At 44.3% G+C, this 14,935-nt stretch overlaps 1 protein-coding gene across 2 annotated transcripts in view; it reads left to right on the forward strand.

The window, feature by feature from the left end:
- The first annotated feature begins 2,945 nt into the window (after positions 1-2,945).
- ENPP2 (ectonucleotide pyrophosphatase/phosphodiesterase 2) overlaps positions 2,946-14,935 on the forward strand; it is a 74,846-nt gene continuing 62,856 nt past the window's right edge. Inside the window, exon 1 of one of the 2 annotated variants that reach the window (XM_076329189.1) lies at positions 2,946-3,107. In XM_076329189.1, coding sequence (XP_076185304.1) covers positions 3,087-3,107 — 21 coding nt within the window. In that variant the 5' untranslated portion in view covers positions 2,946-3,086. Of the gene's footprint in view, positions 3,113-14,935 lie in introns of both variants that reach the window. The other variant, XM_076329188.1, reaches the window with a different exon arrangement.

The following is a 14,935-nucleotide window of genomic DNA, read 5'->3' on the forward strand; positions in this document are numbered from 1 at the left end:
TCGAGTCCCCATCCCTGGAGGTATTTAAAAGACGAGTAGATGAGGCGCTTAGGGACATGGTGTAGTGGACATGGTGGTGTTGGGTCAATGGTTGGACTCGATGATCTTAGAGGTCTTTTCCAACCTCAATGATTCTATGATTCTATGATCTGTAAACACAGCTTTTAAAAACAGGATCTTAATGTTAGCTCCGGAAATCCATATATAGGTGCTCGATGTGTGGCCTGCTTTAAGTATATAGCTACTCCCTCTGATTGCACAAGATCAAGAGATGTTCAGATTTCTGATTCTGATGAGGAGAACAGCTGCTTTAAAGCTGAGCCTGTATAATCTTTTCTCCTATGTGGCTGCAGAGGTTAGGTGTTACCCACTATCATCTCCTTAAATTCTAAATATTGAAAAAGAAAGAATTTTTTTTTATTGTTTTCATTAACCTTCCAGTACAGCCTGGCCTGTGCTACATATGAAAGCATGAAACTATGCCCCTCAGTAAGTCTTCTCTTCAATGCATTTGTAAAATCAAATTCCTGGATACTAATTTCTGAACCTAGCGAATCTGGAAACTTGTCATTTTGGTTTTCATTAGGCTGGATGTTTTGCATGGTCAAAATAGGACTTTGGTGGATTTTTAATTCCTTATCCAAGACTTGCAATCCACTGTCTGTCCAGTTGACCTGCTCCTTCAAATGGGAAGTAGCTGTCTGCCACACCTGGAAATTTCCTAAGTGCAGCAGCTATATTCCTGTGCGTGTCCAGCCCTGCCCTGATCTGAGCAGCTTGTGCCTCACTGCTGCCTAAAGCCAAGTCCAGAAAGCAGATCCAACAGCTCACCGGGGTCATAGCTCACCGGGGATACACCGCAGGGACAGGATGTTTGATAAAATGCAGCGATGGTCACACCCTTCTTAGGGGTCTACCACTTCAGATGCATATGTGGAAAAAGGATGGTTTGTTTCTTCTTCTTCCATACCTTTTTGCTCCCTTGTGTTAAGATGCTCAGATATCTTGCTTCTAGACATTGCAGAATATTTTTATTTTAAAAAAATTACTTGTATTTACTATATATATAACTAACTGGATTTTTATCTAAAATTATTTGATCTGACATGCAAAAATACTGACATCGTATTTTAATATTTCTAAATCAAACACTTGAAATCTGTCCACTTCTGTGGTCTCTGTGCATTATAACGTACTCTGTGCTGTCTTTCCAACAGCAGTCCTGTTTCATTTACAATACAGGACCCACCAACTATTCAGCAGCTCCTCAAAGCTTTGATTTTATCCTCCTTTTCAACGTTCCTTCTCTTGAAGGACTGATGGTAAGGGAAGGGGCTGTAGGGAGCAGGGAGGATAGACAGGGAGTCCGTGGGGAGATTTCACAGTGGGGTTTGATTTAGTCTTGATTTAGTGGGGATGGGGCAGGATTTCTTTCAGGACAAGGAATCCCCTTCCCCAGCATGCACAAGCACACACTTTTTACGGGAGAGATGTGGGCTCTGCATGCAGCTGTGCTGGGGGGCAGGGGTGCGTGTATGATGGACAGACGGACACAACCCCACTCCTGGATCCCGTTGTGACTGTGAGCACCCTTTAAAACTCCTTTCCCTTGAAATAAACCTACAGTGTGACCCATGGCCTGTAAGGGGCTCAAAGACGCCCAAAGAAGATGATCTTCAGAGAGCTCAGCTGTTAAGTGTGAGCAAGTAGCGCACAGTGCTGAGCATACACAAAGATCTCTTGAAGATTTATAACTTGGCCAAGTCTGGCTGGAATTTGGTAGGGATGGATGAACGTATTCACTTAACAAAGGCCATTCTTCCCCTGCCCCCAAAATCCAATCTGTTGCGCTAGGGTATGTATGCCTGAGATCTGTTTATAGAAAGGACAGAGAATTTTGTTTAACATCAGTATAGCAAAGTATACATCTTTTGTTTTAATCTCAAAAATGTTTGGCATATTTTGCCTTAAATTAAAAATAGATTAAAACCCCCCACTCTTTCCAGCACAAAAATTGTCAGTGCAAATGTTTGTTTATCAGAGCAATAAACAGTAAAAATCAAGATCTTACAAAGGTAAATGTTGGTTAACCTTAAAGAGGCACACTGCTATTAACCTTCCCTATAACCTAACAAAGAATCGCTCTGAGGGACCTTCCTTTGATCTGCCATAGCTGCAGTGTTTCCTATGGTATCCCAATGTAAGGATGATAAACTCCATCTTCACCCCCCCACCTCCAGCCTAGCGATAGCGATATTTGAATTTCACATGTGCTATGTATTGACAGCTTCTATTTTATATCCAGTCAAGTAGGCAGCCTTCAAAATACTTAAAAATCACAGTTACAATAAATGAATTTATAATAAATAAATAAGACACTCCAATCCATTAAAAATCCAAAAGCTCTGCTGCTCTTATCTGGATGCATAAATTTAAACCTATATGCAACTCTAGCAAAGGTGGCCTGAGCTTGGAAGCAGCTCATAGGCTGGCTCTGGACACGGGATTGGAAGTTAGGGTACTCTAGTTTTGTAGTTAAATTCCTAAAAGCAGATAAAAGCACTCTAGTTAGTAAAGTCTGGTGAAGGACTTTGAAAAGTGAAGAAAATAATCCTATCCATTACTGAATAGCTCTATTAAATGATCAGAAAGAGCTCGGCACCATCTTGTTATCTGCACATGACCTCTCCTGAGGCATCTGTGGCCAAAAATATAAAAGAAAGGAAAAAAAAAGGACAGATTAAGCAAGCGCCTCAGACCACTGCATTTGAAAGCAGATCTTCAGGACAGGGACGCTTTCCATAGAGTCATTTCAGGCAAAGGTCACATGTGTGCATATAAAATCATTCCTGAAAGCAGCGCCTTTGTCCCCCAGCTATCTCCCAATAGAACCATTGTCCCGCCAGGGCAGCTGGCACCCTGACTTCAGCCACGCGGCATCGGGATCCCAGGCCCAGGGCAGCCAGGCAGCCCCCCGGGAGCCGGCCCGGGGCCAAGGCAGCCTGCGATCTCCCTGGGCAAGCGCATCTGCCGGCAGCCGCTGCTGGGGCCAGGGCGAAGCAAAGTTTCCACGTCAAACTTCAGTTATGGAGAGAAAAGACCCCCTGGTATGGTAGGAGCATCTTCCTTCCCCTTCTGCCCCGTGTATTTTTCTGGCTTGTTAAAGTAGTCTTAAATAAATATAATTACAAGCAAAGTCAGGCTATGAAGTAGCATGAATGTGTTTCTGCCAAGTGCAACTTGGATTGGGATTTGGCGAGTTGGAAGGCCTTTCAATGTGCATTCAGGGGTGATGTTGGAAGTTCTCTAATTCATAAGTAAGGTAGAAACTATTATTTAATGCACAGAGAAGAAAATGTATTTTAAAAATCATAGTAGATCTCTTATAGCTTGCTTTGCCTTCTGAAGATGTCTTCTCTCTCAACCTTTTTAATATAAACTGCCTTTCATATATATTGTTACCTTATAGCAATGTTAAAATTGGCATCAAGCACAGACACAAGCAAAATATCTTGTGTTTTGTTTGTATTTACGTCCTACATTATTAATATTATGCAAGTACCTAATTGAGTTTAAAACTCCCACATCACTTGGCTTCTGATTTATATTAAAATTTCCAGTGTCTGGAGCTTCACTGGCAAAGTCCTGGTCTTAAAGGCAATCTGTCTAAATAAGGTTCCTATTACAGGCACCTCTACCTAAGCCTTTTTCTCCAGAGGAAATACATGGATTTCTTTAATCAGGGCAGTAACACCTCAAGGATCTGTAATTTTTTTTCATAACTCCCTATGCCACAAATGTAAAGTGCTGATTAGGACTTAATAAAACAGTGCATGCCTTGTAGTTCCCCTCCGGATGGTTGGACTCATAATGGTTTTGATTACTCTGATTCTGAAGTATTAATCATTGGTCCCTCTTTTGAGTCTCTCTTGCTTCTGATTTGCTTAGATTTAATTGTGATTTGCTTCTAACTACTACTGATCTATGCAAGCTTCCTGTCAGCGTGCGTCAGTGCTGTGCAGGCTGCTCCTTATTGCCACCCCGTCTGTGGTGGTAATGCTGAGCTCTGCAAGTCAAAGCGGGGCTCTGACTTGTCGGATTCAAAAATAGAGAATTTCTGTTGCAAAGCAGGTATTCCTCCCTTTGTTTGAAAGACTGCATTACTGGAGCAGCGTTGAGGCTCTGTCTGCAGCTTACATGAGTGCTCCAGCCCTCCCCGCTGGATGTGCGGTGGGGTGGTGGGAAGATGGGTGGGGGGCTGGCAGAGAAGCACCGGCTGTGCCTGGTGGGCAGGAAGAGGGAGCAAGGGGCTGCCTGTACCTAAAAGAAAGAAGAGGCTGACTCTGCCCCGAACAGTGGCTGCCCACAGGTGACCTGCTGAACTGTTCAGGGATGGCTACGGACATTTTTAGATTAAGAAAGAGCTTCTCATAAAGTCCAAGTCTGTAGAAATATTTCCTCCTAGCCGGCCTGTATAGGATGTTAAGAAAACAAAACAGCGCTCCATTTGTGTAGAAATACTTATTCTACAAAATCTTGCCTTATTTCAGAGGACGTAATATGATGGTTAAACTATGAGTTTAAAGTCACTGCAGCAGGGAGGTTTCCAATTATTCATCAAGGATGCCAGCTGAGTTTGAATGCCAGATAGCTGAAGATATGTTAGCATCATTCTTGAAAGCTGTAGCTGTTAATAACAGCACTTGCATAGCAGCCTTTACTGAAGGATGCCAAATGTAATCCTTTGACATTAGTTGAACTGGAAGTGGAGGTAACAAATATTTTTGAGGGATGAATGAAAGGTGGTTGCATGAGACTGCTCCTGGCAGTGCTGCGGCTAGCACCACCTTGTCCAAATTCCCACGCACTATTGTAAGCGCTTATTTATGGTGCTTCATCAAATTAATCGGTCACTTATGGAAACGGAGCAAAACCTGTTATTGCTGACACGCCAGTAATACAAACTGGTTTTCATGTGCTTGCAAAGCTGGAGGCATCCTTGACCTCTGCTGTACCTTGCTGGATGGGGCCTTTTGAACCTCCCAGCGCTGCTCTCCCCATGCCGCCCACGCCAGCCCAGCTGGGATGCACCCTCCCTTGGGCTCCTCACCGGGTGAAATGACGACTATGTTTGCAGGGTGTTAGACCAAATGATCTCACAGGCTTTCTTTGTCTCAAAACCCATGAAAATGTGTGCACTCCATGCATTTAGAGTAAAGGAGAACAGGGTCACTGTCACTTCGGTACACAAAGATTCATGGTAAATGGTCTTTTGTCCTAGCAGGCTTCATATTTCGAAGTATTGAAGTGAAGAATTGCTTAGAAGTTCCAGTTGTTAGTGCTGTACATGAAAAATTGGATGAAAAGAGATTAAAAATACAAAATAACAGCAGGTATGCTCAGCTCCTGTCTTCTCGCCCTGAGCCAGACAGAGCTTTTCTCCTATTGCAGATGGACCTTCCTTACATTTGTAAGTAGGAGATAAATTGTGTCCTCAGATGCCGCCTCTTCTAATACAATTCCTGTCTAGCCACTCTCTTTTCATTTCTGTGGGAGACTTCATGCCCTCCTTCCACTCTCTTTATTGTGAAGTACCTCAAAAGTTTCATCTATAAGCTTTCTCCTTTGTTTATGTAATGTCATAGTACCTTGTAGAGATTTTTAATAGGAAGCTGTGGTGGGTTGACCTTGGCTGGCTGCCAGATACAAACCCAGCTGCTCTCTCACTCCCCCTCCTCAACAAGACAGGGGAGACATAAGATGGAAAAGCTCATGGACTGAGGTAAAGACAGGGAGATCGCTTACCAATTAACGTCATGGGCAAAACAGACTCGACTTGGGGAAAATTAATTCAATTTATTGCCAATTAAAATAGATTCAGATAGTGAGAAGCAACGACAAAAATTAAAACAGCACCTTTCTTTCCCCTTTTCCCAGGCTCAACTTCAGTCCTTCATTGCTGATTCCTCCACCTCCTCCCCACCACCCCAGGCGGCATGGGGGGTGGTGATGAGTCCCTCTCTGCTGCTCCTTCCTCCTCACACGTCTCCCTGCCCCACTGTGGGCCCTTTCCACGGGCCGCAGTCCTTCAGGACAAACCCACTTTACCGAGGTATTTTCCACAGGCTGACGGGGAATCTCTGCTCCGGTGCCTGGAGCACCTCCTTCCCTCCTTCTTCGTGACCATGGTGTCTGCGGGGCTGTTTCTCACACTTTTTCCCTCACTCCTCACTACCTGCACAGTGTTTTTATCCTTTCTTCAATATGTTTTACCAGAGGTGCCACCATCTTGGCTGAGGGGCTCAGCTGTGCCCTGTGGTGTGTCCATTGGAGCCGGCTGGAACTGGCTGTGTCCGGCACGGGGCAGCCCTGGCCTCTCCTCACAGAGGCCGCCCTGCAGCCCCCACTGCCAGTGCCTGGGCACAGACACCCAGTACAGAAGCCTTAAATCTTGACTTCATATCTACAAAAATAATGCACAATTTTACATTTTTCTGGACTTTCACCCTCTGATTTTCTGTTTCCATGTATTTTTTTGCTATTTAAAGATTTTAACCTGAAAGCCTTCTAGTTTTGGAAGACATTTCTGGCTTTGCTATCACTCACCTCTTCATTGGCTTTCTCTCTTTTTTTTTTTTTTTTTTTTTTTGAGGAGTTCTTGGGAACTCATCCTTGAACGTAACCTTATTTTTTCCTCCCATGTCATCTGCACGTCATTTGTGGAACATGGCCAGAGGCGTTCTTGCCGTTCTTCTCCTGAAACCCTCCCTCCCATGGCAGCTACCTCCCATCCCCATTACTGCAGTTTCCCATTTTATTCTCTTCACAGCTCTTTATTTCTGGCTGCTTGTTGTTAAATAGCATGTTCAGCTGAGGTCCTTCCTCTCATCCCTGTGGTGCTCAAAGAACTTGGGATATATGAACTGTGCCAGGTAATACCACTTTGTTCATACAGGCTTTTTGATCTAATGCCAAATTTCAAGCTTCTGGCTTTGTATTGGCATGTGTCAAAATGCAGGCAGCTGTAGGGACAAGGCAGGGTGTGCCTCCTAGGCTGCCGGGTCACGCATGCACTTAACTAGGACTAACCCATGAGGACACGTTCCTGGACAGGTCCATACGCTTGTGTTCACACACAGACCAACCCACCAGGTCATTCTTTTGCCAGACATGGATAATTTGCAAGGGAGAAATGTGTGGACCTGAAGAAAGGATGATTTTACCGCTCTGTCTGTGCTGTAGCAAAAGTTGTCAGAGTCAGTGCGGGCAGGACACCTCCGAATGGGCTCCACAGGGAATCACTCCAGGTTTTACTGAGAGCCCTGTGCAAACCTGGGACAGGATTTGAAAACTTCCCTCAGCACTTTGCAAACAGCATAACAAAGCAGAGGGGAGGAATACAGCCTAGGGACACCCCATCCCACACCCTGTGTTTTCAATGACTTGACTCTAGCGGCTCAGCTCTGCAGAATTGCTCCAATCTGCCTTATTTAAGTGCCAGTCCTTGAGGCAGAATGAGATTTTGGTGCAGCAGGAAGCACCAGCACTCTTGACAAATAGCTGTAAAAAGGGCAAAGAGAATAAAAATAATTTAAAGATAGAAGTTACTACAGAATATCTACAGATACAGATAGCTATAGAAGTTATTTACAGAATAGTTGCTCACCTATTGCTGTATATTTCCCCTTGCAGAAAAACCTTTTCAGTCATATTAGCTGTATGTGCCTCGTTCCGTTGATGAATGTGACACCTTGAAAAAGTTTTCTGGCCATGGCAGGAGAACAGGGAATGGGCCAAGGGCTGGTGGGGGTTACTGGAGCTGGGACAGGATGGGGGTGAGGAACCAGTGTTGTGGCAGGAGCAGAGGGACTGGGGGATCAGCCCTGCACCAAATTCAGTGTCAGGGCTACCAAAGCTGGGACAGAGAAACTCTAATTGCAGCTGCAGGGACTGTAACAAATTGCCACCCCTCTGGTTGCTCCAGTCCACAGTTCAGTATGTCAGCACGGCCTCAGACATGAGTGGGGTGGTGGGAAGAGGCCAAAGGCAGCCTGGTCTTCAACTATATCAGCATCAGTGAAGAATGTTGGGTGCAATACTTTCATTTCAAAGATTCCATAGGTTGTATAAAGAGAAAATATGACTTGTTTCAACCATCTGTGGAGAAAGAAGAGTATGAGCTTGTGGCTGGGGTCTGGTATGTGCAGCAGGTGACCATGGTGGGATCTAGAAGATGGGGACGATGGCTGCTCTGTGCAGCCTGAGTGCATGGCTCAGGCCAGGAGTCATTTCTCAAAGGCTCTCTTTGCACCCCCAAAAGGAATTTTGGCTGAGACAACCAAAAACATCCCGTGGATGAAAATATGGCCACTACGAGGGGGGTGAGGAGAAATGTCCTGAAGAAACATCACTTTGTAAATAATTAAGTTGCTATCACCTGTAAATGCTTGCTCTCCTTTCTTTCCATGCTCAGGCTGCACAGCTAAGGTGGCAGTGAAGACAACAGGCAAACCGGAGACAAGGTCACCCCTTCAGGGTAGGACAGGGAAGGGATCACTGCTATAAAATTGGGTGAAATTCCCTTGGAGCTGATGGCCCTTCATTCAGGATAAATGTAAGAAGCCCTTAAATGCCTCTTGGATACCCAAAACAATAGGATTCCTTTCCCTGCTCAGGGAAACAGCATTTTTTTTGTACATTCTTTGTAAATGACAGAATTGTACTAAAGAATAGCTTGATGCCACAATCTAAGTCCTCTCTTAAAGGAAACAACCTGAAGGGTCTCAATCTCAGCTGACTGCCGAGTCCAAAAGGATTCATTACCTTGGTTATTTGTGCTTGACCACATAAATTCAATGCATCTAAATAGGCTCTAATTTTTTAATGTCCCTTAATGTATATTGGACTTGTATGGTACAACTAAAACAGAACATTAACAATAGACTAGAGATCACAAGGATGGTTTCCTCCCCCCAAGCCCCACAACACAGAGAACAAGAAGGAAAGATTCCCTTTTGGAGTCTCCAAAGCTCTCTTCTCCCAATATATTTTGTCTGTTTTTTTCACCCCCAACACTAAGATGTCTTTTTCTGCCCTTCCATTGCTCTGCCCAGCCAGCCCAGCATTTCCCCACAGATGGCAGGAGATGGCTGTGACAGTCATGGGATATTGGGTGCCCTTCATCTACCATGCTGTCCTGGCAGTTGCTGCTCGCAGCATCGGGCCTGGTTTATTTGCTGAAGCTGCCGCCTCTCCAAAAGCCTCCCGCGCCTCTGCCCTGAGCCCTCTGTCCTGCAGTCTGACTGCACTTCCACGTGCCCTTATACAATGGGGCTTTGGGGTTGGCTTATTTCTTTTATTTATAATGCATCAGAGTAGGAAGCAACGAAAGCAGAAGCTTTCCTAGTGTTGTTTTTTTAATCCAGTACCTTCCAAAACCATGCTAAATTATCTGCAGAATCAAGCAGATGTTTCAGCAGGCTCAGGCTGCCTACAAGCAGGGGTATGAACATGAGGTTATAGTCCAATACTCATTTTCAAAACAGCTGTCGTGGCTTAAGCTACCGCAGAGGAAGCTTGTATGTGCTCCTGCTCTGTCTCAGTGCAAAGTGAACCTGGTTCGCCCCAGGGGTAGGGATGCTCCTCCTCTGCTGACTTCAGCTGTCACCTGAAGATACTGCTGCTCCCTGCCTGTTTCCATCATCCATCCCAGCTTCTTTACCCAAAGTCTGTTGTTCTGTTGTTGTTTTTTTTAAAGGTGATTTAATCATAGAGTTCCTCAGCACCAGGCTGAAGGAAGATCACCCAAGCAGTGAAACTCCTGTGGTTGGTGCAGTGTGGTGCAGAGGAGGAGGAAAAGCAGCCAGGCTGGGCAACTCCTCACCCAAAAGGATGAAATGTTGAGTTTGCACACCTGAGCAGGGACAGCAGGCACTGGAGGCCTTTCCTTCAGCTGGCAAAGCTATTGCTGGAAAAGGAGGTGTCTCCACTCTCTTCACCAGAGAGGTAGTTTATTCACATCCTCTTTACGTGGGTTGGATCAGACATTGCCTTCAAAGGTGTTTGGTTGCAGTGTCTTGGAGAAGGGGCAGCAATGGACAGTGAAAGGATGCTAAATTAAATAGCCCCAGCTGTTTTGCAGGCTCTCTGTGGATGCCCAGGAACATCTGTCTCCGCCCTGACAAACTTCAACAAATATAATTTCAAGCTGACTTTAGTCTTGTCTGCTGTCAAAAAGAGATTTACTGGCGTGGGGAGCCTTCTGTGAAGGCTGAGCAAAGCAGAGCTGCTTTTGTTTTACAGCAGTCAGCAATCATTAAGCTGAGGAATGGATTATTTCTGAAAATCTTGTATTGCTAGATGAAAAAAAAGATGAGTTAGAAAAACAAAACTTAACTCAGTAGGATTATTTGCTTTAAAATATTGAAGAAATCTATTAATATTTAAGTGGCCAGAGTTTTCCTACAGTCTACTTGTTTAATCCATTAAAAAAAAAGATTCTTTATTCCTTTCCAAAGTTTTATGCTGAAAAAGTGAAAAAAATATTTACATCAAAAAAACCCTGATAATCCTTATGCAAATCCATGCTAGCACGGAGTTGCATAATTTTTGATTTCTAGCACTTTCCTTCATTTTTTTATATTGCATTTCTGCAGAGCTTGAAATTTATTCAGTAACACATTATAACATGGGTTTAAAAAAAAATCCAGCTATGGATCACATTGTTGTTGTTGAAACGTTGCTTATACTTTCTCACCTGTAGAAAACAGGGAGTACTGTTCCAACAGGAGGTTCTTCCCTTTGTACTTACATTTGCCATCTTTGCACTTGGCTGTAATCAGAAAAAAAAGCTGGCATTCGACTAAAGTGGTGGTGACATGGTTCAACATAGGAAAATTTGTGATGCTTGGAAAGTAGCCCATCTGTCTGAAATGACCTAAAAAGTAATATGCAATTGTTTTACGCTTTTGTGCTTTGCCATTAAAACAGGCAGCAGCAGATGCACGTTAAAAAATGCGGAGAGCCGAGCGTATGCTGTGGTGACACTCCTCCCTTGGGAGCGGCAGCGAGTCGGGAGGAAGAGAAGAGCTTGTCTGTGCTCTGCCCTCCGCTACCCTGGCCATGGGATGCTGCTTATTTACAGTACCCGGCTTGGGGTTCAGAAGCAGTAGCAGCTTGCAGCTCACTGTATCTCACAGACATGCTGCTTCCAGGGCTGAGGAGCAGAGCAGGGAACTCATCCAACTGCAAAACCTGTCAAAGGAAGGGAATTTTTTAACCTGTTTTGACTTGCAGTGTGACCCTAGGAATGGTTGTTTGGGGTGAGAGGGATGGAAGTGATGGCAAGGACTAGACAGTCTGCCAGGGCTGCTGGTAGACGCTTGGTACCTGGACTCTACCTGCTGGTTTTATTTCCGTTCTGAAGGAAGAGGGCAGAAAATCCAGTTATTTCCAAGTTAAGCAAATGCCTCACCCCTCAAAAGCTGGGGATCACTTAAGCTTGTGTAAGTTATAAAGATGTGTCTTTCAACTATGAGATAAATCAGTACCCCCAAAGAGGGGTTGCAGGTGGGACTAAGTCTGTGACAATGTTAGCTGTGTCCTCATTTTATGCATTTTTCTTTGAGCAAAAGCCTGTGCAGTTCCTATTATATCCTCCTCTACACAAGCGTTCATGGGGCCACTCAGTGAATCAGATCAGGCAGTTTACCCAGCTTTTAATAACTGTTATTTTTCTTTTTCAGATGATACCTGAAAAAGATGTCCTGATTTATTCAGGATTTTTTTTTAATAGAGGATTTCCTTCTCTTTATACTGGACCGATCGCATTTAGTGGTACAGTCTTGCAGTCCCTATACAAATAAAATAGGTCCGCACTTGAATTGGACTTGTGTTCATGTGAAGTAGGTTCAAGCTCCAGAAGGCCCACAGCCTTTTTTTTTTTCTTCTCTTAACTGCAACACTGTCGCAGCCTGTCCTATGTTCATGCATTCATTTACCGTGCCAAAAAAGCTTTCATAGGTACAGACACCTATAGGTCACCACAACAGCAGCCAGTTCTTCAGTCTTGAGATGCCTCCTTGTGCATAGAAACAGGAGGAAAATGTGCCTACGTGAGGGCATGTCCCAGTTTGTTGTGGGGAAGTCCTCTGTTTCCAGCCTGATCCCACTTTGCTTTTTTCCCAGAAGAAGTATCAGTGCTGCAGAGCATGGACGTCCAAAGCCTCAGCTGCAGGCAAGTTGAGAACAATATTCCTAGTGACCTATCTTTTTAAAGTGAAGTCAAATAGGGTTTTGCTATTTAGAAAATAACAGTGGTTTTTTTCAGATTAACAAGAAGAAAAATATTAATTAAAATACTTCTTTTTTGATCCACGTGCCAAAAACAATTAAAAAAAGAGATTTAAAACAAACAAACAGAAACTCTTGTTTGGCAAAGAAAACAAACTCAAAGTAAACAAAACAATATTAATTATATCCACATTTTACTTGTAGGGAGGAGATTAGCACTTGGAAATTTTTTAATCATAACCAAGCCTTGAGCTTGAAAACTGTGCCAAAATAGAGTTTGGGCCGAGGGTAAATATGATTAAGTAGGAGAGAGATGTTACAGGATTATTGTAGAAGCCCCCACAAGAAGTTTTATACCGAGGACATTCAAAGCTACTATTCTACTGAGAAAGGTTCAAACATGGTAAAGGATGTACATAAAAGTTACACAAAGAAACTAGGAACATAATTTGAAGTCTAGAAAACCTGCTTTATTGCACCTTTAAGTATCTTTCCCATCTTTGTTCTGGTTTTTGGGTCATCTCCCCCCCTCCCCGCTTTTAGCTTTAACTTGTTGTTTCTAAAGGGCTATGGTTTTTGTGGGACAGAATAGGTTGTATCACTTGTAAAATTCAAATAAATTAACAGTGATTGTGTGTGACACATACAAGGTACCATGCAAGGCCCTTTGAGCCCTCCAGACTACTGTCAGGGGGTAGGTGGATGATTTTCACACTGCTGAAGCCTACAGCTCTTTTAAAAAGATGGATGTAAAGCTGCTGATGGGCACCTGTGACACCCGTCACCATCTCAAACAGTGGAAAGCAAGGATGAGGACCTGAAGGCATATTTAGCCTCGCATGGGTTGCATTAAAAACATATATGGGCTTTTTGGCTCTGTGTTTCACTCATTCATCCCCTCCATGAAGAAGTGATTTTTCATCACAGAGCAGTTTTCATTCTGCAGCATGCTAGACTTTTTATGTATGATTATCTTAAGAAATACAGTTCTGAACTCAGTGCATTTTAGTGAAGTACTTGTGCTGCTTCATAATAATAATATTGTCCAGAAACTGAATTGGGAAAATGTTAGTTTCTTTGAAGATGATGAAGGTATATATGTTGGACTAGTGTTAATGCTGTTGCTGTCATGCGTTCAGTTCACAGGGAGAGGTGCAATACCCTGTATTGGAGCGGTTGGTCTATCAGCTGTAGTACTGCTGGGAGGAGAGAGACAGGCATTCAGGCACACAAAGCTTTCTTCAAATCACTGAAAACTTGTCTTCTTTTTTCAGCTAACCTAGCTGCTCTGATAAAAGACATGTCCTCGCTTATAAACCTTGCTTTGCTTGTGTGTGGGCACAAATGGTGATTGCGTGTGTAGGAGGCACTTGAGCTAAGGCCCCTCTACAGGCATCAGAGGCAGCTTCAGGAGCTGCAGTGCTCCTGCCAAATCCACAGCCGTCGGTCGTTTAGCCACCGAAGCTGCTGTATCTGACATGGGGTGTGGGAGAATTTATTCCTGTACTTGCATTATGCCCTTCTTTTTTCACCAGGTTACACACCAGGGTTTCAGTCCTTGTCCCAGTGAGTATGTGTTTTGTATGAGTAAAGCAGAGAGACTGGCACTCAGGTCCTCCTTTGGCCGGCAGTTCCTCTTCTCTCTCTGGGTAAGCAGAGCATGTAGGCTCAGTTTCAGACAGGTGTGCACCCAATACACCTGTGTTTTGTGCAGGACATGGTTTGGTAGCTGTCCTGGGAGGGCACTTATGGGAGGGTGAGATGAAGAGGAATGCAACGTGCTTTGCTGGTCGTCCTCGGTGAGATTCAGGCCGAATTCAGACGCTCAGCTCCCAGCCCTGTGAACCCTACAGGCGTTATGTAGGGTGCTCAGAAATGTTGATGGGCGTATAGGTGCCTACGGCACCTGGTGCCTCAGGGGTTGGGCTGCAACAAACTGCAGTTTTAAAGACTTTAATTTGTCCATGATCATCCCTGAGGGTCTGGCACCCTTTTATGGAGCTTTCTGGTCGAGAAAGCTGTCCTCAGGATGCTCCTCTGGTGCACCAGGCACTATGGTTTGCATACCTTTCCCCTCAGGGTGGTGATGAGCAGACAGATAATTGGTGGCTGTTCCTCAAGCTGCAAGGTGCTGTCAGGTGGTGCTCTGAGGTACTGCGGTGAAGAGGGTGTACTTTCATGAGCACAGCCTGGTCTGTGGGTCTTCCCAGTCTTATGGGGTAGCAGTGGGCATGGTGGTGCAGCTCCTCGGCAGTCAGTCCTGTGCCCTCTGCCAGGGAAATCACCTCCTCAAAAAAATGCAGCTTTTACATGTGTAAGAAAAAAGATACTTGCAGAAGCTTCTGCAACTCTCACACATATCCTAAAGCCAAGGAAGGGACGGTCTGACCCGTGTCTCTGCTAATAACTTCTTTTCCTCTATACCCTGCCTGCCCCCTTAACGCATCCATGTGAACATCTGTGTCCTCTCCTACCCTTTATGATCAGATTGTAATTTTTTTGTTTCCAAGCTAGCTTGCCAACCATTTGAAATCTATCACTTGCTGGAGTGTTTTGCCTCTATCGGGTAAAGAGAACTTCCCAGTGACCCTATTTTTGGGGCTTCAGCGGTATTCTTACAAGCTGAGTAGATACAGGTCCCTCG

Source organism: Aptenodytes patagonicus, chromosome 2 (assembly GCF_965638725.1).
Source record: "Aptenodytes patagonicus chromosome 2, bAptPat1.pri.cur, whole genome shotgun sequence".
NCBI classification, from domain to species: Eukaryota; Metazoa; Chordata; class Aves; order Sphenisciformes; family Spheniscidae; genus Aptenodytes; species Aptenodytes patagonicus.